Raw genomic sequence first — 23,065 nt, 5'->3', positions numbered from 1 at the left:
ACCTCCTGGAGAGGGTTCTTGATCTGGCCAACTGTTGTGAAGGGTGTTTTCTTCACCAGGTAAAGAATTCTTCGCTCATCCACCACAGTTGTTTTCCGTGGTCTTCCAGGTCTTTTGGTGTTGCTGAGCTCACCGATGCGTTCCTTCTTTTTAAGAATGTTCCAAACAGTTGTTTTGGCCACGCCTAATGTTTTTGCTATCTCTCTGATGGGTTTGTTTTGTTTTTTCAGCCTAATGATGGCTTCACTGATAGTGACAGCTCTTTGGATCTCATCTTGAGAGTTGACAGCAAAAGATTCCAAATGCAAATAGCACACTTGAAATGAACTCTGGACCTTTGATCTGCTCATTGTAATTAGGATGAGGGAATAACAGACACCTGGCCATGGAACAGCTGAGAAGCCAATTGTCCCATTACTTTTGGTCCCTTAACAAGTGGGAGACACATATGCAAACTGTTGTAATTCCTACACCGTTCACCTGATTTGGATGTAAATACCCTCAAATTAAAGCTGACAGTCTGCAGTTAAAGCACATCTTGTTCATTTTATTTCAAATCCATTGTAGTGGTGTATAGAGCCAAAAATGTTAGAATTGTGTCGATGTCCCAATATTTATGGACCTGACTGTACCACCAAAAAAAAGCTCAATTTTAAATAAAAAAATATATAATTTACATAGTGTTGCATGACCATGTAATTGCCAATTAAAGTAGCACATTTATATAATAAAAAAAAACAGTGGTGATCAAATACCACCAAAAGATAACTCAATTTGAAATAAAAAAAAATTATAAAAAATGTAATTTGCGTACAGTGTTGCATAACCACATAATTGCCAGTTAAAGTAGCACATTTATATTGTTAAAAAAACAGTTGAGATCAAGTACCACCAAAAAAAAACTAAATTTGAAATTAAAAAAATGATAAAAAATGTAATTTGCGTTCAGTGTTGCCTGACTGTGCAATTGCCAGTTAAAGTAGCACACTGCTAAACAGCAAAAAATGCCCTTGTTATGAAGGGGGATAAAACCTCCTAAATGATACAGAGCAAAAACTCGTACAGAAATATGAACTATACCAATGTATCAGCGAGTTCCAAAACAGAATCCGTCAAACATCAAAGGAGAACGAGTTATACATTAGGACTTTTAAAGCAGCCAAAAATACAAAATATATATATATATATATATTAAAAAATATAGATATTATATTTATTACAAAACATCAATTAAAACAGCAATCTTAAAATTTATAATGGAGAAAATCACTCATCCACATATGCATCATCAGCTGACTATTCCCCTATCCACGTGTTTTTTTTACCAAACTATATCAAATTATAGATATAGAAAATATCACACGTGGAAACTGACGCGTTTCAAGATCTCACGATTGATACAAATTGGGTCGGTCTCCATGTGTGATATTTCCTTCTATAACTTAGTAACAACTATGTTGCACCTGTAGATAGAGGAATAGATATCTGATGATTTACGTATAGATGAGATATTTTTTTTGACCATTATACATTTTATGATTGCTGTTTTTATTGATTTTTGTAATACAATAAAATAATTTTTTTTTTACATATTTTACATTTTTTGGAGCCTAACAAGTCCTAATAAATGAATAGTACCTAGCTGAAATAAATTGATACGTCAACCAGTTAGCATAAATGTAGGTATTTAGAATTTGGTAATTATAGGAGTTGGTTTTAATTGAATTTTTACTTAAAGTCGAACAGTAAAACCACGATAAATTAACTTTGAATAACCAACTATGTACAAGGAAAATTAAAAAAAAAAATGTTATGCTTGCTGCTGGTTGGACAATTGAAGTGAACACAAAATCACCTACAGAAAGCGAACATTTACTTTGCAAAGTATATATAGAGAAATAGTGTAGCGCTCTTATTACCAGATATATAAAAAAGTAATATAATAATAAAAAATGGTGATCACATCCCCTATGGGGTATCCAAGTGAAGAACGTTTTCACTTGGATACCCCATAGGGGATGTGATCACCATTTATTATTATTATATTACTTTTTTATATATCTGGTAATAGGAGCGCTACACCATTTCTCAATATATATTTAGCATTTTCACTTTCAGGTAACAAGGTGCAGGTGTTAGCAGCTCTATCCTTAACAAGCTACATTCACTTTTTGAGCGCAGGAGGTTTTTATTATACTTTGCAAAGTGAACACTCTCTATTCCTTTAAAAAATAATAATAATAATAATAAAAAAGGAAAAATAATATAATAATAATAATAATAATAAAAATAAAATAATAATAATAAAAAACAAATAATAATAATAAAAAAAAACTATTTCTATCTCTTTCTACTGCTTTTAGTCACACTACCATAATATGAAAACTATTGTGAAAATGTATTCAAATTAATTAATGTTTTTTTAAGTATCAGAATGTCATGAATGCCTGGAATTGGTTCAGCTGGATTAAATCATGGTGTGCCTTTGATTGTGCTTATGTATAAAACACAGTTAGGGATTCTTGGGCTTAAACTTTAGTTTTCATTATCATTTACTCTCCTGCTTGTTTCAATTGAATTGGATTTGTTTGGCACATAAATGCTATACTTTTACAACTAATAATACATTTAAAATGTATTTTATATGTTTTATATGATTTTTTTATGTGCTATTTGTTTGATTGCTTTTTATTATTATTATTATTATTATTATTAATTGCCTGAATTTGGTTATTGAGATAACATTTTTAATCTTAACCCTAACTCATATATATATATATATATATATATATATATATATATATATATATATATATATATTTATATACACACATATATATATATCCATATATGTATACATACACATATATATATCTATATATATATACATATACAGTGGGGCAAAAAAGTATTTAGTCAGCCACCAATTGTGCAAGTTCTCCCACTTAAAAAGATGAGAGAGGCCTGTAATTGGCATCATAGGGAGACCTCAACTATGAGAGACAAAATGAGAAAAAAAATCCAGACAATCACATTGGCTGATTTGGAAAGAATGTATTTGCAAATTATGGTGGAAAATAAGTATTTGGTGAATATGAAAAGTTCATCTCAATACTTTGTTATATATCCTTTGTTGGCAATGACAGAGGTCAGACGTTTCCTGTAAGTCTTCACAAGGTTGGCACACACTGTTGCTGGTATGTTGGCCCATCCTCCATGCAGATCTCCTCTAGAGCAGTGATGTTTTGGGGCTGTCGCTGGGCAATACGGACTTTCAACTCCCTCCAAAGGTTTTCTATGGGGTTGAGATCTGGAGACTGGCTAGGCCACTCCAGCACCTTGAAATGCTTCTTACGAAGCCACTCCTTTGTTGCCTGGGCGGTATGTTTGGGATCATTGTCATGTTGGAAGACCCAGCCACGTTTCATCTTCAATGCCCTTGCTGATGGACGGAGGTTTGCACTCAAAATCTCACGATACTTGGCCCCATTCATTCTGTCCTGTACATGGATCAGTCGTCCTGGTCCCTTTGCGGATAAACAGCCCCAAAGCATGATGTTGCCACCCCCATGCTTCACAGTAGGTATGGTGTTCTTTGGATGCAACTCAGCATTCTCTCTCCTCCAAACACGACGAGTTGTGTTTCTACCAAACAGTTCTATTTTGGTTTCATCTGACCATATGACATTCTCCCAATCCCCTTCTGGATCATCCAAATGCTCTCTAGCAAACTTCAGACGGGCTGGACATGTACTGGCTTAAGCAGGGGGACACGTCTGGCACTGCAGGATCTTAGTCCCTGGCGGCGTAGTGTGTTACTGATGGTAGCCTTTGTTATGTTGGTCCCAGCTCTCTTCAGGTCATTCACCCCTGTGTGGTCCTGGGATTTTTGCTCACCGTTCTTGTGATCATTTTGACCCCATGGGGTGAGATCTTGCGTGGAGCCCCAGATCGAGGGAGATTATCTTTGGTCTTGTATGTCTTCCATTTTCTAATTATTGCTCCCACAGTTGATTTGTTCACACCAAGCTGCTTGCCTATTGCAGATTCAGTCTTCCCAGCCTGGTGCAGGTCTACAATTTTGTTTCTGGTGTCCTTCGACAGCTCTTTGGTCTTCACCATAGTGGAGTTTGGAGTGTGACTGTTGGAGGTTGTGGACAGGTGTCTTTTATACTGATAACAAGTTCAAACAGGTGCCATTGATACAGGTAATGAGTGCAGGACAGAGGAGCCTCTTAAAGAAGAAGGTACAGGTCTGTGAGAGCCAGAAATCTTGCTTGTTTGTAGGTGACCAAATACTTATTTTCCACCATAATTTGCAAATAAATTCTTTCCAAATCAGCCAATGTGATTGTCTGGATTTTTTTTCTCATTTTGTCTCTCATAGTTGGGGTCTCCCTATGATGCCAATTACAGGCCTCTCTCATCTTTGTAAGTGGGAGAACTTGCACAATTGGTGGCTGACTAAATACTTTTTTGCCCCACTGTATATATATCTATATATATATATATATATATATATATATATAGAGATATATATATGTAAATCTTACACTGTTTATCTTAAGTATTGCTGTGCCCCTTTTGTTGCACAATTGATTGTAAAAAGGCTTTAAAACTGTGGATAGTATAAAATTAATACTCTGTACTGTATGTGTATGTTTTTTGTTATATAAAATATTTCACGATACACATCTGCATGTATTATGTTTCATAGTTATTTACATCCATAACTATTTAAAACTACATAAACGTTTTATGGGATTACAGGGCATAGTTGCCAGTCACGTTTATAGCATAAACTTTCATAGTTCAATACAAAAACATGTACTGAGCATATTTTAGGATTTGTTTTAAAACTGTGAAGTTATTTCTTTCATTAGAACATATTTTTACTAAATTACAGTGTCCAACCGCATTCCATTTTTTTAGTGGGAAATGCTATTTCTGAAAATAAATTCTATGATGAAAGAAAATAATGAACATAGCTTAACAGGAATTATGGCAACCACATAATATTTCAATGTAATGGTCTTCCTTTTATTATAGGCGCAACAACTCAAAAAGATCCAGGTTGTATAAAAATCAAATAATGCATTATGATTTACTAAGGTTTTCAGAGGAAAAAGGAGGAGGGTTAAGATAAAATCAGTATAAATCATTAAATATTCAATTTTTTTTTCTAAATAAATTAGTAATTTTCAAGCATGTACATGTTTTTTTTTCTATTAACAAAAAAAGTATGTGTTTGAAAATTACAAATTTATTTAGGAAAAATAAATTTAATATTTATTTCAGGTACTTATATAGCGCTGTCAATTTACGCAGCGCTTTACATATATATTGTACATTCACATCAGTCCCTAACCCTCAAGGGGCGTACAATCTAAGGTCCCTAACTCCCATTCATACATACACATATTAGGGACAATTTAGACAGGAGCCAATTAACCTTCCAGCATGTCTTTGGAGTGTGGGAGAAAACCCACGCAGGCACAGGGAGAACATGCAAACTCCAGGCAGGTGGTGCTGGGGTTGGGATTTGAACCAACGACCCGAGTACTGCCAGGTGGAAGTGCTAACCATTTAGCCTAGCCACTGTGATATTTAATATCTTATACTGATTTTGTCCTAACCCACTTCCTTTTTCATTAGTGGAACGTACTGTATGTGAATTTAGAATTATTTTTTTTTTTTAGGTTTGTTAAGCCTAGAGGCCAAAGCTACAGATTTGGTTGTTTCACAATCATTTGTATACAGTTATACAAAAGAGGTCATTTAAAAAGTATCAATTTTATTTTTGTTAGATCTATTTTATCAATCAACTGTTAAATATTTGTAATCTTATTAATTTATACCAAGATTACATTTACAGTTACAGTAACTTTTATGGTGAATAATGCAACAGTTGTCATCAGTCTTTTATTAAAGAAGGTGATTTAAAAAGTATTAATTGGATTTTTTTTTGGTCTATATTACAATCAGCCAACTGTTAAATTTTTTGCAATCTTCGTAAATAACACTAAGATTTAAAAAGTATACTTTTTTTGGTGTATTTTACAAATCAGCTAACTGTTAATTATTTGTTATCTTATTAATTTACACATAGATTACATTTACAGTTACAATAACTTTTATGGCAAATAATGCAACAGTTGTCATCAGTTTTGCATTAAAAAAGATGATTTAAAAAGTATTAATTAACAGCTGATTGGTAAAAGAGACTCCAAAAAATTAATACTTTTTAAATCACCTTTTTTTTAATGAAATACTGATGACAACTGTTGCATTATTTGCTGAAAAAGTTATTGTAACTATAAATGTAATCTAGGAGTAAATTAATAAAATGACAAATAAATAACAGTTAGCTGATTTGTAAAATAGACCAAAAAAAGTTATACTGTTTAAATCACCTTTTTTAATGACAAATTGGTGACAACAGTTGCATTATTTGCTGAAAACGTTATTGTAACTATAAATGTAATCTAGGTGTAAATTAATAAAATGACAAATAAATAACAGCTGATTTGTAAAATAGACCAAAATATTTTATACTTTTTAAATCACCTTTTTTAAATGAAAAATTGGTGACAACTGTTGCATTATTTGCTGAAAAAGTTATTGTAACTGTAAATTTAATCTAGGTGTAAATTAATAAAATGACAAATAAATAACAGTTAGCTGATTTGTAAAATAGACCAAAAAATGTTATACTGTTTAAATCACCTTTTTTAATGACAAATTGGTGACAACTGTTGCATTATTTGCTGAAAACGTTATTGTAACTATAAATGTAATCTAGGAGTAAATTAATAAAATGACAAATAAATAACAGCTGATTTGTAAAATAGACCAAAATATTTTATACTTTTTAAATCACCTTTTTTAAATGAAAAATTGGTGACAACTGTTGCATTATTTGCTGAAAACGTTATTGTAACTGTAAATGTAATCTAGGTGTAAATTAATAAAATGACAAATAAATAACAGTTAGCTGATTTGTAAAACAGACCAAAAAATTGTATACTTTTTAAATCACCTTTTTTAATGAAAAATTGGTGACAACTGTTGCATTATTTGCTGAAAACGTTATTGTAACTGTAAATTTAATCTAGGAGTAAATTAATAAAATTACAAATAAATAACAGCTGATTTGTAAAATAGACCAAAATATTTTATACTTTTTAAATCACCTTTTTTAATGACAAATTGGTGACAACTGTTGCATTATTTGCTGAAAACGTTATTGTAACTATAAATGTAATCTAGGAGTAAATTAATAAAATGACAAATAAATAACAGCTGATTTGTAAAATAGACCAAAAAATGTTATACTTTTTAAATCACCTTTTTTAATGAAAAATTGGTGACAACTGTTGCATTATTCACCATAAAAGTTATTGTAACTGTAAATGTAAACTTGGTGCACAATTAATAAGATTACAAATAACTAACAGCTGAGATCAGTTCACTAGAATCCTAAACTCACAAGTCGGAAATGTATTGAAAAAAAAATTAACACGTTTGTAACTTTTAAACCAAACCTTTACTTGGGGACATACTTTCGCAGCAACTACAAAAAAAAAATATGTGGTAAAGACTGTAAAAAATATATGTATATGTAAATTTAAAATAAAAAATAAATGTTAGCACTTTAAATGCACAGTCAAATTTTAATAAACTGTAAAATGATATTACAGTAATTTTTAAAAAATTGTGTTCCTTTCCATGTAAATTATGCTTTGAATTTAGCTTGGTATGAATATATGTTCAAAATAGAAGCATTTCTTGTTCAAAAATATTCTTTTTTTTTTTCTTTTTCTTTTTTTTTGTTTAAGGTGTATGTTACATCTGCAGTTATATTTGTTGCTTTGTAGTAATAGTTCAAAAGTTGAGTAAACCTAATATATTAAGGGGGGGGAATCTGTAAAAAGGCACTTCAGATTAAAAAGGTTGGATTAGACACACAAGATGCTTACGGAGGTGCTTGAAAGGTGATCAAAATTTTGGTAAAATGATCAAATCTTTGTTGGCTTGAGAGTCTGATTCCATTGGAGGTTTCTCAGTCACCTTTTTTGACTGACTCCATTGAAAAAATTAATACTGCTTTGATGCTTTAGTTTTCACATTTAGACATAGTAAAATAAATAGTAAAAAAAAAAAAAATGCCTACACAAAAATTACATCTAATTACTTACATGTCAAAGATCATGTTTCCCTACCAAGGAAAATATAGACTATAAAACATCTATTACCCAAATACTTTCAAACATTCTTGATTTTAGATGATACGTTGAGGTGCTAAAAAAAAAAAGCAACTATAAATTCCCCCCAAAATTCTGGACATCGTAGGGTACGATTTTTGCTTGTAAACAGCAAGACTTCAACGCACAGACTTACCAAAACACATACAAAATGATGCATTTACAGTTCATGTTTTAATGGCTCAGAGTGATATATGGCACAATTCATGTCACAGCCTCTTCTTTTTCCAAAAAAAGAAAAAAAAAAAAAAAAAAAAAAGGTTCTGTGATTTCAAATAATGATATGAGCTATACACATTCTGCATTGTTTATACACATTCTGCATTGTTTATACACATTCTGCATTGTTTTACACATTCTGCATTTTTATAGGCTTTACCTTTGTTCTTTCATTCCAAAAATATCTAACATTTTACATTCTGTAAAACAAAGGCGTGGCCTGTAGCGCACCAGATAATTGTTTATGACACTATTTTGTATTATGTGCATATGTATGCTTTTCGTTAAAATATAATAAAAAATATCTGTAAGCGTAGTATCATTTTCCAGTTTTTCACATATATATTTATATATATATTTTTATTTTATTTTTTTTTGCTTCATTTTTCTTTTCTGAAAATACCAATTTATTTTGGTATATTTTTTTTTTTAAGTAATTGACATCATATAAGTGTGAGATAAGAAAATATTTTAGAGGTTGTAGCAGTGGGTGCAAGGCCATTTTTCTTTTTTTTGACTGTCACAAAATATTAAAAGCTATATTTTTATACTTTTAAACTCATTAAAAAATAAAAGCAGAAAATGTTAGTTTTGCTATTACACGTTGAGGTCTCTTGCAGTGTCTGTGAATTTACCATATTCCTTGTTACAGCTCACAACGTTATCAAAATATTAGTGTACAGGTATCTATATTTTGCGTAGAATCTGCAATTTGCTTTTGTTTTGTTTTTTGCTTTTGTTTTTTTTTTTTGCAGACATACCCTGCATGTATCACCAAACACAGTGCAATCTATATACAAACTTCATTTCACATTTTTTTTTGATTTTACAAGCACAAAAAAAAAGTATATATATACTCTAGATCTATATATATAATATTAAATGAAAAAAAAAATCTACTTCAAGTTGCCACAATATTGTAAACTACTATGACTTATTTGTACACACTATTTTAATATACTATAAGAATTACAGTTCAAGTGCTCCAAATAATTTCTCGGAGAACATTCAAGAAAACTAGTGAAAATGTAACCTCCATTGACCGGTAGTGAGTGATATTTTTTTTTTTTCAAAACTAAAAAACACATTGTGAACAACTATAATTGTAAAAAAAAAATTCCAAAATTTACAATTTTTTGCCAGGGGTAGGGTGAGGGTTAGCATCTGGCCTGAAAACACGGCTTCAAGTTCACTCGTTTTAATAAATGTGCCCCCGTTTTTTTTTTTTCCCCCAGATACATAAAAATGTCAACGAAAAATAGGCATATGCTACAAATATAACAATACTTCAAAGGCTGATTTGTACTGTGGACTTTGCATTTTAAAAAAGTGTATGGATAATATGTAAATGAAGTTCTATTGCTAGCCACCAATCACATGACTCCATGAACGTGATCAATGTGATCCTTCGACTTTTTCTTTTTTGGAAACCTTGTGAGGTTTACAATCCAGCATTACATGTTGTTTCTCCCCAACCCAATGTTTCCCTTAAAAAAAAAAAAAACTGAAAAAGTAGGATGCAAAAATGAACTATTAAGGGAAAATGTAAAAAAAAAAGTGCCTTTTGACTGTTCTCAGGCAGTTTGGGAACTCATGTCGCCAGGTTCTCCGCATTTATGCTGGACATCCGGATCTGGGAGCTGCTCTTGCTCAGAATGGACAATTGTGTCCCCCCATTGACTCCGCTGCTCGCCAGGGATGGGTGACGGTGCTTGAAATCCACAGCAAAGTACCGGTTGACTTTCCAACTCCGCCATTTTCTCTTTATTTCTGATTGCACCTTTAGGGAGAAACTTTAAAAGGTCATTTTTTTTATGTACTTTGTTGTTATGGAAAAGGATGGAAGACATGCAATACTATCAGTCTATTGTATCTGTTTATCTATCTATCTATCTATCTATCTATCTATTATCTATCTATCTATCTATCTATCTATCTATCATCTATCTATCTATTATCTATCTGTCTATCTATCTATTATCTATCTATCTATCTATCTATCTATCTATCTATCTATCTATTATCTATCTGTCTATCTATCTATTATCTATCTATCTATCTATCTATCTATCTATCTATTATCTATCTATCTATCTATCTATCTATCTATCTATCTATCTATCTGTCTGTCTGTCTATCTATCTATCTATCTATCTATCTATCTATCTATCTATTATCTATCTATCTATCTATCTATCTATCTATCTATCTATCTATCTATTATCTATCTATCTATCTATTATCTATCTATCTATCTATCCATTTATCTATCTATCTATATCTATCTATCTATCTATCTATCTATCTATCTATCTATCTATCTATCTATCTATTATCTATCTATCTATCTATCTATCTATCTATCTATCTATCTATCTACAGTTGTGCTCAAAAGTTTGCATCCCCTGGCAAAATTGGTGACATTTTGGCATTGATATTGAAAATATGACTGATCATGCCATAAAATGCTCTTTTATTGAAGGATGATGATCATATGAAGCCATTTATTATCACATAGTTGTTTGGCTCCTTTTTAAATCATAATGATAACAGAAATCCCCCAAATGGCCGAGATCATAAGTCTCCGCCCCCTGGATCAGAAGTCTCCGCCCCCTGGAATGTTTGGCCTTGGTACAGATACACAAGGTGACACACACAGGATACAATGCCAATTAGAGGTTATTGTCCCACATCTGTGGCTTTTTAAATTGCATTTAGTGTCAGTGTATAAATAGTCAATGAGTTTGTTAGCTCTTACATGGAAGCGCTGACTAGGCTAGATACTGAGCCATTGAGATCAGAAAAGAACTGTCAAAAGTCCTGCGTAACAAGGTAATGGAACTTTATAAAGATGGAAAAGGACATAAAAAGATGTCCAGAGCCTTGAATATGCCAATCAGTACTGTTAAATCACCTATTGAGAAGTGGAAAGTTCAGGGATCTCTTGATACCAAGCCAAGGTCAGGTAGACCAAGAAAGATTGCAGTCACAACTGACAGAAGAATTGTCCGGTTTTCAAAGAAAAACCCACAGTCAACCTCAAAAGAAAAACAGGCTGCTCTGGAAAAAGATGGTGTGGTTGTTTTTAAGGAGTACAATACGGTGATACTTGTACAAAAATGAGCTGTTTGGTGGAGGTGCCACAAAGAAGCCTTTACTGCACCAATGCCACAAAAAAGCCCGGTTACAATATGCCTGACAAGACCATGACATGCCTAACCGGGCCTTCTTGTGTCATTGATGCAGTGTAATCATATTGTGCTCCTGCAAAACAACCACACTGTCTTTTTCCAGAGCAGTCTGTATTTTTCTTATGGTTACCTATAGGTTTCCTTTGTATCCCAAACAATTCTTCTGTCAGTTATGGCTGCAATCTTTCTTGGTCTACCTGACCTTGGCTTGGTATCAAGAGATCCCCGAACTTTCCACTTCTTAATAGGTGATTGACCAGTACTGATTGGCATATTCAAGGCTTTGGACATCTTTTTATGTCCTTGTCCATCTTTATAAAGTTCCATTACCTTACTACGCAGGACTTTTGACAGTTCTTTTCTGCTCCCCATGGCTCAGTATCTAGCCTAGTCAGTGCACCTACATGAGAGCTAACAAACTCATTGACTATTTATACACTGACACTAATTGCAATTTAAAAAGCCACAGATGTGGGACATTAACCTCTAATTGGCATTTTAACCCGTGTGTGTCACCTTGTGTGTCTGTACCAAGGCCAAACATTCCAGGGGGCGGAGACTTCTGATCCAGGGGGGCGGAGACTTCTGATCCGGGCCATTTGGGTGAATTCTGTTATCGTTATGATTTAAAAAGGAGCCAAACAACAGAACAAACAGAAATACTGCTACAGGGCGACACGGGTGCACAAAATCACGTATATATACACGTGATTTTGCAGTTTCGGTTAGGGGGCCATTCGCAGCCTTGGCTGTCAATCACCGGGTCCCAGCCGTTGATTACTCACCGGCACCTGGTGATCGCCAAGTATCTCAGACACGGGAGAGACTTGTATATAAATAATACAGATCTCTCCCCTGTCAGCTCCTGCACACTGCTTTGTATGGCTCTGCATAGCAATGTGCTTAGAGTGAAATACTCACACAGCCCCCTTATTGAAACAGCACACAGTTAACCCTTTGATCGCCCCAGATGTTAACCCCTTTCTGCCCAGTGCCAGTAGTACAGTGTCAATGCTTTTTTTTTTTTTAGCACTGATCACTGTATTGGTGTCACTAGGGATGTCAGTGACACCAAGCCAGTTCCCCCCAGTGTCAGAATGCCTGCTGCAGTCCCACAGTCCTGCTATAAGTTGGTGATCGCCGCCATTACTAGTAAAGAAAAAAAAAATTCCAATATACATATACGGCCATTTGTAGACTCTAGAAATATCACGTAAACCGATTAATTTACGCTTATTGGGATTATTTGTTAGCAAAGACACGGAGCAGAATACATTTTGGCCTAAATTTATGATGCAATTTGATTTTTAAAATTTTTTTACTGGACATGTTTAATGGCAAAAAGTCAATATAGTTTTTTTTCTCAAAATTGTCTTTTTTTGTTTATAGCGCAAAAAATAAAAACTGCACAGGTGATCAAATACCACCCAAAGAAAGCTCTATTCGTGGGAAAAAAGGACATAAATTTAATTTGGGTGCCTGACCGCGCAATTGTCAGTTAAAATAACACAGAGACGCGTCGCAAAAAAATGGCCTGGTCAGGAAGGGGGGGAAATCCTCTGGAGGGGTTAAAGTGGTTGTAAAGGCTCAAGGTTTTATACCATCATGCATTCTATGCATGGATGTAAAAAAACCTTCGGTGTGCAGCAGTGCCCCCCAGCCCCCGTCTATCACTTACCTGAGCCCCATCCCAATCCAGCGATGTCCATGAAAGCCTCGGTTCTCCAGGGACTGTGACTCCTGATTGGCCCATTGGCTCCTGCTGCTGTTAGTCACAGCCAGTGAGTCAATCAGGAGAGGAAGGGGCAGGGTCAAGCCGCTGCTCCGACACACGGAACAGCAGGTGCCCCCATAGCAAGGTGCTTGCTGTGGGGGCACCCAACAGGAGGGAGGGGCCAGAAGTTGTATATATTCCACTTCACAGACAGGGTCAGGGCATCCCCCAACCATGTTATTTAAAGCATTTTTGCATTTTTATTGTTTCATTTTAGGCATTTTTAAAATAGCCACTTCTTGCCAAACTGAATATTGAAGAAAATTCTTTACTTTGGTTCATGGTCCTCCCCCCAAAAAATGCAATTTGTGTGACAAGCCCTGGCCTATTAGCCTAAAAAATAGCCAATATTTTATTTTTTTTTAACATTTGCCTACCATCTATTTCAATGAAGTTTGGATTTAGCCCCCGAAATTTTGTAACGTTCACCAAATCTGCCCTGAACTGGGAATGTTTAGCTCATTATTATTACTATACAGGATTTATATGGCGCCAACAGTTTGCTCAGCGCTTTACAATATAATGGGAGACAATACAGCAACAATACAGTTCAATACAAGAGGGTTAGGAAGGCCTGATCCTTGGAGAGTTTTCAAATGGGATCATATGGAGTTTGAATTAAAGACAGAAAGTCTGAAGGTAGTCACCCTCTACTAGAAAGTCTGAAGGTAGTCACCCTCTACTAGAAAGTCTGAAGTTAGTCACCCTCTACTAGAAAGTCTGAAGGTAGTCACCCTCTACTAGAAAGTCTGAAGGTAGTCACCCTCTACTAGAAAGTCTGAAGGTAGTCACCCTCTACTAGAAAGTCTGAAGTTAGTCACCCTCTACTAGAAAGTCTGAAGGTAGTCACCCTCTACTAGAAAGTCTGAAGGTAGTCACCCTCTACTAGAAAGTCTGAAGGTAGTCACCCTCTACTAGAAAGTCTGAAGGTAGTCACCCTCTACTAGAAAGTCTGAAGGTAGTCACCCTCTATTAGAAAGTCTGAAGTTAGTCACCCTCTACTAGAAAGTCTGAAGGTAGTCACCCTCTACTAGAAAGTCTGAAGGTAGTCACCCTCTACTAGAAAGTCTGAAGGTAGTCACCCTCTACTAAAAAGTCTGAAGGTAGTCACCCTCTACTAAAAAGTCTGAAGGTAGTCACCCTCTACTAGAAAGTCTGAAGGTAGTCACCCTCTACTAGAAAGTCTGAAGGTAGTCACCCTCTACTATGCTCCTGTTTTAAAAAATTCCTTGATGTGAATCTCATGTCATAGGGGCACCCTCTATTAAATATTTAATTGTAAAATAAATATTTTAATTATTATTGAACAAAAAATTATAAAATATCAATTAAATACACATCTAAATTAAAAAAAAAAAAAAACCTGACCAAAACGTATCATTGTGATACAATAAGCATATGTATAACAGTAAAAAAAAATATATATATATAATTCATATAACTTTAAACATGAATTTGTGGTAATGGGATTTTAGCTTTGAATGAGAAAAGTGAAGTAAACTTTATCTTACCTCGCCATTCAGGAAACAGTAGAGGATTGCAACAACAAAACCCTTGAAACAGAGATTAAAAAAAATGTAAATGTGTGTTTGCATTTCACTGTTTATTAACATAATCACTTGTTAGCTTGAGTGAAGAGGGATGAGCAGCACAGTGGTTAAATGGTTAGCAGTACTAGTGTCATTGGTTCAAATCCCGGCCACAGCACCACCTGCCGGGAGTTTACAGGTTCTCCCTGTGCCTGTGTGAGTTTCCTCCGGGTACTCAGGTTTCCTCCTACACTCCAAAGACATGCTGGTAGGTGAATTGGCTCCTGTCTAAATTGTCCCTAGTATGTGTATGTATGAATGTGAGTTAGGGACCTTAGATTGTACACCCCTTGAGGGTTAGGGACTGATGTGAATGTACAATATATATGTAAAGTGCTGCGTAAATTGATGGCGCTATATAAGTACCTGAAATAAATAAATAATACAGTGGATGTAAAAAGTCTACACACCCCTGTAAAAATGTCAGGTTTCTGTGATGTAAAAAAATAAGACAAAGTTAAATCATTTTTCCACCTTTAATGTGACTTATAAACTGTACAACTCAATTTAAAAACTAACTGGAATCTTTTAGGGGGAAGTAAACAAAAAACTAAAATAATGCGGTTGCATAAGTGTGAACACCCTCTTACAGTGGGGATCGAAAGTTTTGGCACCCCAGCTAACAATTTGTATTAATGTGCATAAAGAAGCCAAGGAAAGATGGAAAAATCTCCAAAAGGCATCAAATTACAGATTAGACATTCTTATAATATGTCAACAAAAGTTAGATTTTATTTCCATCATTTACACTTTCAAAATAACAGAAAACTAAAAAATGGCGCCTCCATTTTTACTTCCCTCCACCTAAATGATTTCAGTTTGTTGTTCAATTGAGTTGTACAGTTTATAGGTCACATTAAAGGTGGAAAACGTTCTGAGATTATTTATCTTTTTCTCATTTTTGTTTATATCACAGAAACCTGATATTTTTACAGGGGTGTGTAGACTTTTTATATCCACGGTAAATGAGTGAAAACTGAGTTTTTACTTCCCTTGTAATCTCTGTGTGGCCTGGAACGCGGTGGAGTAGGACGCTTGTGTGGAGAGCTCTGCTCACCGCTCATCCTGAACCCAATATCCTGACCATGTATCCTTGACCACTTCCCGTTCTGGCCAATGTATATAAACGGCTAGACGGGAGCAGTGCAGGAGCTGGTGGCCATTTATAAACGTCCTCCCGCCTCCCTGCCTGTTCGCACTCCATGGGAGCACGCGGCACCGCGATTTGGTGCCCGCTGTATCCGGATCACTGTATGGGACCTCTGTGTGAGGTCCCGATCATGTGATCACATGAATAGTAGTAAGCAAGATGTCACTTCTGACATCATTGCTTACTACGTGTGAAATCTGTGAATGATCACAGAGGTCACATGGTACAGGGCTATTCACAACAGCCTTGTACCATGTGACAAGCTGTGACCAATCACAGCTCACACAGTATTTCTCAATGGCTGCATGAATGCAGCCAGAGAGAAGGAGAAATTAATGCTTTTACAGCCTTTATAGGTGTAAAAGCAATCAGTATAAAAATAAAAAAATCTTCATCACACCCCACAAGTAGTACAGTGTTACTGTGGTGACACTGTATTGCTAGGGTGACAGTATGTTAAAAAAAACATAAATAATAATATAAAAAAAATAAAAATGTAAAAAAACATTTTTGAAAAATTATAATTTTTGGGTATAAACTAATTTTGGGTTTTTTTTTTTTTACTAAACAGATAACTGAATACATTTTGGCCAAAAAAACATAAATAATAAAAAAAACCATAAATAATAATATAAAATAATAATAAATAATAATATAAAAAAAAATAAAAATGTAAAAAAAATTATAATTTTTGGTTATAAACTAAACTAACAAAAGAAAAAGAGAGAGAAAAAGAGAGACAGAGAAAAAGAGACATGGAAATATAGAAAGAGGGAGAGAAAGAAAGTGAAAAAGAAAAAATAGTTAAAGAGAAAGAGGAAAAGAGAAAAAGAAAGAAGGGAAGAACAAAAGAAAGAGAAAGAAAAAAAAGTGAAAAAGAGAAATAGAAAGAGAGAAAGGAAAAAAAGAGAGAGAAAAAAAAAGAAAGAGAAAGAAAGACAGAGAAAAAGAGTTAAAGAGAAACAGAAAGAGAGAAAAAGAAATAGAGAAAGAAAAATAGAGAACAAGAGAAAACAAAAGAGAAAGACAGAGGGAAAGAGAGAGTTAAAAAGAAAGAGAAAAAGATAGAAAGAAAGAGAGAAAGAAAGAAAAAGAAAGAAAGAGAGAGAGAGAGAGAGAGAGAGAGAGAAAGACAGAGAGAGAGAGAGAGAGAGAGAGAAAGAAAGAGAGAGAGAGAGAAAGAGAGAGAGAGAGAGAGAGAGAGAGAGAGAGAGAGAGAGAGAGAGGGGGGGAGAGAAAGAGAGAGAGGGAGAGAGAGAGAGAGAGAGAGAGAGAGAAAGAAAGAAAGAAAGAGAAATAGAAAGAAAGAAAGAAAGAGAAATAGAGAGAAAGAGAGAAAGAAAGAGAAATAGAGAGAAAGAAAGAAAGAAAGAAAGAAAGAAAGAAAGAAAAAAAGAAAGAGGGAGGAAGAGAAAAAGAGAGAAAGAAAGAGAAAGCAAGACAAAGCAGTGCACTGATTACATCCTCCGCACATCGCCCAATGTTCTCTGAGGACCTAGGTGGGATTAAACTGGGGATGGGGGACGGGGGGTCCGGTGTAAACTGTGTGCTGCCTCCTCCTCCTCCACTGCTAGAGAGTAGCCGGCTCTCCTCCCTACACGTGGGCTAGATGGAGCGGGGAGCTGCAGAGGAGCCAGAGGTTGGTTCAGTGGGGTCCCAGGACTAGCTTCTGCAGCCCTTTACATTTTGCACCAGGGGCGACCACCCCGGTGCCCCCCAATACTTTTGGCAATATAGTGTACTCAGTGAAGGTAGGAAATCATCAACAAGAACATGTAAAATAGTTTTTTCTCAGAGTTTTACAACCGACTGGAGTTCCTATCGAGTTATATTCATAAATGAGGACATGTCTGTATATGTTGCAATATTAATTACCTGAAATGATCCCAGCCCCAACTCAAAGACCAGCCTTTCCCTCTTGCTGACGTTCTCCGGAGAAAAGGCAAAGACAGTGTAGTGTATTCCGAAAAGGGGGATCAGCAGTAACGTAGAGCGAGCCAACCTCCTGGTAGAGGGAAGAAAACAAAAGATTACTGCAAAATACTATACAAAATATTTGACTTAACACGTACACCGTGTCTATGTGTTCTATCATATCGCATATCTAGACTATTGAACAATGGTGTGGTGCTTCAATCCTTCTACTTGCTGATTTGCACTACAAACCAGAGAAACGCTTGAGATCTGCTGGCATGTAGAAGCTGCCTGTCTGGTAACCAGCTCATATTCACCAATATCATTACGATACATGAGAGCAACACCAACTGGACAGCCTTGTGGGTTCAACACTAACATTCCACTTTCCTTGACTATAATGTAGGTACCAGACTGCCCCTGGTAGTGCAATAATCAATCATGTGACCAATGTAATGGATCCTGTAAAAATGTGAGCCATCACTACTGTGTAGCTAGGGTTGTGCAAAATCTAAATCAGTCTTTTCCAACCAGGGTTCCTCCAGAGATTGCTTAGGGTTCCTCAAGCAATGTGCAATTTCTGCATCTCAGATACGTAACCAATGACACCGATGATGTTTTAGCTATGTGTATGGGTGGAATTCTTCCCAATGACCACAAATGTAGGAAGCACTGACCATCACACTAATGAACCCTCAAAGCTGTAGATATAGTAATTATTATCCGGGGGTTCCCTGAGACCTGAAAATTATTTCAAGGGTTCTTCCATGTAGAAAAGGTTGATAAAGGTTGCCCCAAATAGTTCTCAGCAGGGGCAGACTGACAACTCATGGGGCCCCCGGGCAATAGGGGATCATGGGGCCCCTGTGTCCTTGCCCAAACTCAAAAAAGCCTATGAAAAAGGTACCAGGGGCATCTCAAGGGGCCCCCTACTGACCCCGGGCCCTTGGGCAGTGCCCGAGTTTCCAAATGGTCAGTCCGCCCCTGGTGCTCAGTATGTGTTGTGAATAGGTAGACAGCGACCTGTCTGCACTGGACAATGACACAACATCAATGAATCATGCATCACTGAAGGTAGACACAGACAACACCACCGATGTCACAATCACGGTAACAAATCCATGGCAATGGGCACACTTACACAGTGATGATGGAAAGCTCAGACATCTTGACAGAGTACTGGTTAGCCCTCTTACAGAAGCATGCCTGGAAGCAGCTGACATACATGAGAGGATTAGAAGAGGTGAGGTGGTGGTGTACACACCAAAGGGGCTCATTTCATAACAAGCCGACATAGGAAAGAAAGCATTGCAACCTGTACAGAGTCCCCTGTCATCCTCAACCTTCAACTGACTGAATGGTCTGGAGGTGGAAGATAAAATAACCTTTCTAGAAGTTGCCATTCCTGAGAGATCATATTTAAATTTGTTGTTGATAGCTGGGATAGTCAGGAATGTCGAAAAGTGTTTCTAAAAGTGAACCTGTCACCAACTCAACTGAGCATGTGATAAAACACTATGTAATAAGGGGTTTCCTTAAGAGAAAAAAAAAATGTAAATCTAGAGTTATACGCAAATCTTGACTCTACATGTAAAACAATGAGCTTGTCCCCACCACTGCTGAGCCTTCCAGAAGGCAGGAAGGGAGGGGAGAAGTGGTGCCTACAATGCGTAATTGGGCAAAAATGAAAGTTACTTAATTGGAGGTATAGGTTCATCCAAATCAAAACAGCAAAGAAAACATAACAAAAACAAAGTGGCAATTGCCAGACTGCAAAATGAAGTATAATTTAGAGGAATTTTGGGAAGAAAACTTACAATATTACCAACAATGAAAGTTCTAGAATATATATCTCTAAACTAAGGTCTGTGGGCCACATCTAGCCCTCTACAAAATTTTATCTGCCCCCCAGCTAGGGTCAGTGGTCTGTTCTATGTATATAATGTGCACTGATTGAGGTTCAAGATCATCAAAGGCTGCCTATGGTCTCCACTTTAACAAACCCCACCATGAAACAGGGGACTTTAATGTATGGGTGACTCTGATGAGGACCTTGATATAGGGGTACTGCGATGAACACTCTGATATAAGGGAGACTCTGATGGGGACCCTGATGTAAGGGAAAACTCTGATGAGGAACCTGATGTAAGGGGGGACTCTGGTAGAGACCCTGATGTAAGGGAGACTCTGATGGAGAATGTGATGTAATGGGGGCTCTGATAGAAGCCCAGAGGTAAGTAGACCCTGATGTAATGAAGACTTGGTTGGGACTGTGATTTAACGGGGGCTCTGATGGTGACCTTGATGTAAAGAAGACATGGTTGGGACTGTGATTTAAGAGGGCACTGATGGATACCTTGACGTAAGGAAGGCTTGGTTGGGACTGTGATTTAAGGGGGCTTTGATGGGACCTTAATGTAAAAAGGGGGCTCTGATAGGGACCCTGAGGTAAGTAGGATTCTGATGGGGACCTTGATGTAAAGAAGACTTGGTTGGGACTGTGACTGAAGAGGGCTCTGATGGGGACCTTGAGGTAAGGAAGACTTGGTTGGGACTGTGATTTATGGGGTTCTGATGGGGACCTTGATGTAAGGAAGACTTGGTTGGGACTGTGATTTAAGGGGTTCTGATGGGGACCTTGATGTAAGGAAGACTTGGTTGGGACTGTGATTTAAGGGGGCTCTGATGGGGACCTTGATGTAAAAAGGGGGCTCTGATAGGGACCCTGAGGTAAGTAGGACTCTGATGGGGATCTTGATGTAAGAAAGACTCTAATGGGTTTTTTCAGCCTGCTATTATTTGTAAAATATACAATATGGCCTTCATACTGGAGATCCCTGTTCTAGAAAATGGAGGGGGTGGGGCCAATATTGTTGTTATTTCAAATATTACAATTTGTATATAGCTTCAGCTTCCAAACGCATTGGACTTGCTGGTCATTTTGCCATCAGTTTTGACCAAAGGAACCTCTACCAATGTGTTTTTTTAAATTTCATCATATGTTCAGGTTGAGTTTTCTAGGATGGTAACAGGTTAACTTTAAAGAACTTCAGACTAACTGAATGCAAGAAAAAAAACACTAGAAAATCGACTTTTACTGTATCCAACAGCAAACAGTGCTAAAATCCAAATTTTTATTTACATCCAAATAAAAGATGCATGTTCTCAAAAATGACCTCCAGGGAGTTTCATTCCAGTCTCTACGATACCATTTCCTTTATTCTATTTCTGCCGTCATGTTCTTATTGTCATACATATGTTATGAATATCGTGTTAACCAACACGATTACAACATCAACTGGGAGAGGGAAAATAGCCCTCAACTTGACGCGTTTCACGGAAAGTGGAATATTCACCACATTCACTTAGCCAAAATTAAACTTCCATGCAAAGTGAAACATTTCCTTTGCAAAGTCAACATGATCTACACCTTTAAATAAAATCAACCCCTAAATATGCAAGAAATTAAGGTAAAAATGTAAAAGTCACATAAAAAAAAATGAAACATTACAATAATACCTTCAAAATATGTGCTCACCAAAAAACACACAGTAGGTTCCCTTTAACTCCTTCTTGCCAGTTTCAGCATCCCTGTATCTGGACTATTGCACCCAGGGAGCGGGCCTGCATAATCTTGTGGCCACTGTGATTGGCTGTCACAATGGTCACATGATCAGAAGCCAGTCCTGCCAGCTCCCAATCATTAGTATAGACCGACAGCTGTATGTGACATCTCAGTCTTTGTGCTGGGAGCATGCAGTGAGTGCACTCTCAGCACAGAGATCTCTCCCTCCCATAGGCACATATGTGCAGCATGTAGGCGTTAAATCGCATTTAGCTGTTATGTGGACAAAAAAGGGGTTAAATGAAAATAGGTCAAGCCAACCATCACGTGTTTGTAACCATTGCATCTGGGAGTGTCCACTCGAAATGACACAACTAATGATGCCTGGGGTAATCCATATGGCACACAAGGTCATTACTGTCCCAGGCAGCCTCTGTGGGATGAAGAAAATGACAAAATCTGATCTGACTGCAAACAACATATCAAAAAAAACAACATGCCGACATGGTTAGTCAACTTTTTATGTCTTATTTATTACCTAAATCTCTGTTCTGCCTGAAGTTCTCTACATTTTTTTTACCACCTCTAAAAAAACTTTGCAGATTCTAAATTGGTTCTCATGGGCACTAATTCACTTTCCTCTGTACTACTTCTTACTGAGAAGCCCCCTATTTAACACAAATCACACAACACACACTAAGGACCACTCACAACACAGCAGACATTGGTACAGTAGTCATGGCAAGACATGTAAACCACAATTCATTGCAATACAAAGACATAATACAAGATGTCCCATGTTCTCAAAGTCTACTCACCATGAAGAACCAGTTAAGCGTTAACTCAAAAGGTTGATTTACTGAAGGCAAATAGAATGTTCACTTTGCAAGGGAAGTTGCACATGCAAAAGAATTTACCCCATAGCTTAGTGAATGAGGACGGAGGGTTAGGTTTAAAGTTAAGGGCTGGGGGTAGGTTTAGGGTTCGGGATAGGGTTCGGAATAGGGTTTGGGATAGGGTTGAGGTTAGCAGGACACGATTAGCGGGGTAGGGTTAGGGTTGGGGTTAGCAGGGTAGGATTAGGGTTGGGGTAAGGTTAGGGTTTGAGTTATCAGGGTAGGGTTAAGGGTGGGGCTAGTGGAGTAGGGTTAGGCATGGGGATAGGGTTAGGGTTAGCAGGTTAGGGTTAGTGGGGCAGGGTTAAAGTTAGGGATAGGGTTAGGTTTGGGATTAGTACCGTAGGGTTGGGGTTAGCAGGGTAGGGGTTAATGGGGTAGGGTTGGGGTTGGGGAGAGGGTTGGGGTTAGCAGGGTAGAGTTAGGGGGGTAGGGTCAGAGTTGGGGTTAGAGGGGTAGGGTTGAGGTTAGCAGGGTAGGGTTAGGGTTGAGGTTAGTGGGGT

At 36.5% G+C, this 23,065-nt stretch overlaps 1 protein-coding gene across 2 annotated transcripts in view; it reads right to left on the bottom strand.

Annotated features, from left to right (window-relative positions):
* Positions 1 to 8,419: 8,419 nt before the first annotated feature.
* Positions 8,420 to 23,065, bottom strand: part of SCTR (secretin receptor) — a 79,338-nt gene continuing 64,692 nt past the window's right edge. Inside the window, exons 11-13 of one of the 2 annotated variants that reach the window (XM_089662418.1) lie at positions 18,063 to 18,192; positions 14,960 to 15,001; positions 8,420 to 10,276 (exon numbers count right to left, since the gene is read on the bottom strand). In XM_089662418.1, the coding sequence (XP_089518544.1) occupies positions 10,058 to 10,276; positions 14,960 to 15,001; positions 18,063 to 18,192 (391 nt within the window). In that variant the 3' untranslated portion in view covers positions 8,420 to 10,057. The remainder of the gene's footprint in view (positions 10,277 to 14,959; positions 15,002 to 18,062; positions 18,193 to 23,065) is intronic. The other variant, XM_089662419.1, reaches the window with a different exon arrangement.

The sequence above is a fragment of the Staurois parvus genome, unplaced genomic scaffold (genome assembly GCF_062004578.1).
Source record: "Staurois parvus isolate SC_StPar_1 unplaced genomic scaffold, SC_StPar_1.0 ptg001469l, whole genome shotgun sequence".
Lineage (NCBI taxonomy): Eukaryota > Metazoa > Chordata > Amphibia > Anura > Ranidae > Staurois > Staurois parvus.
Note: the sequence above shows the minus strand (reverse complement) of the source record. Positions and strands in the feature narration are given on the sequence as shown.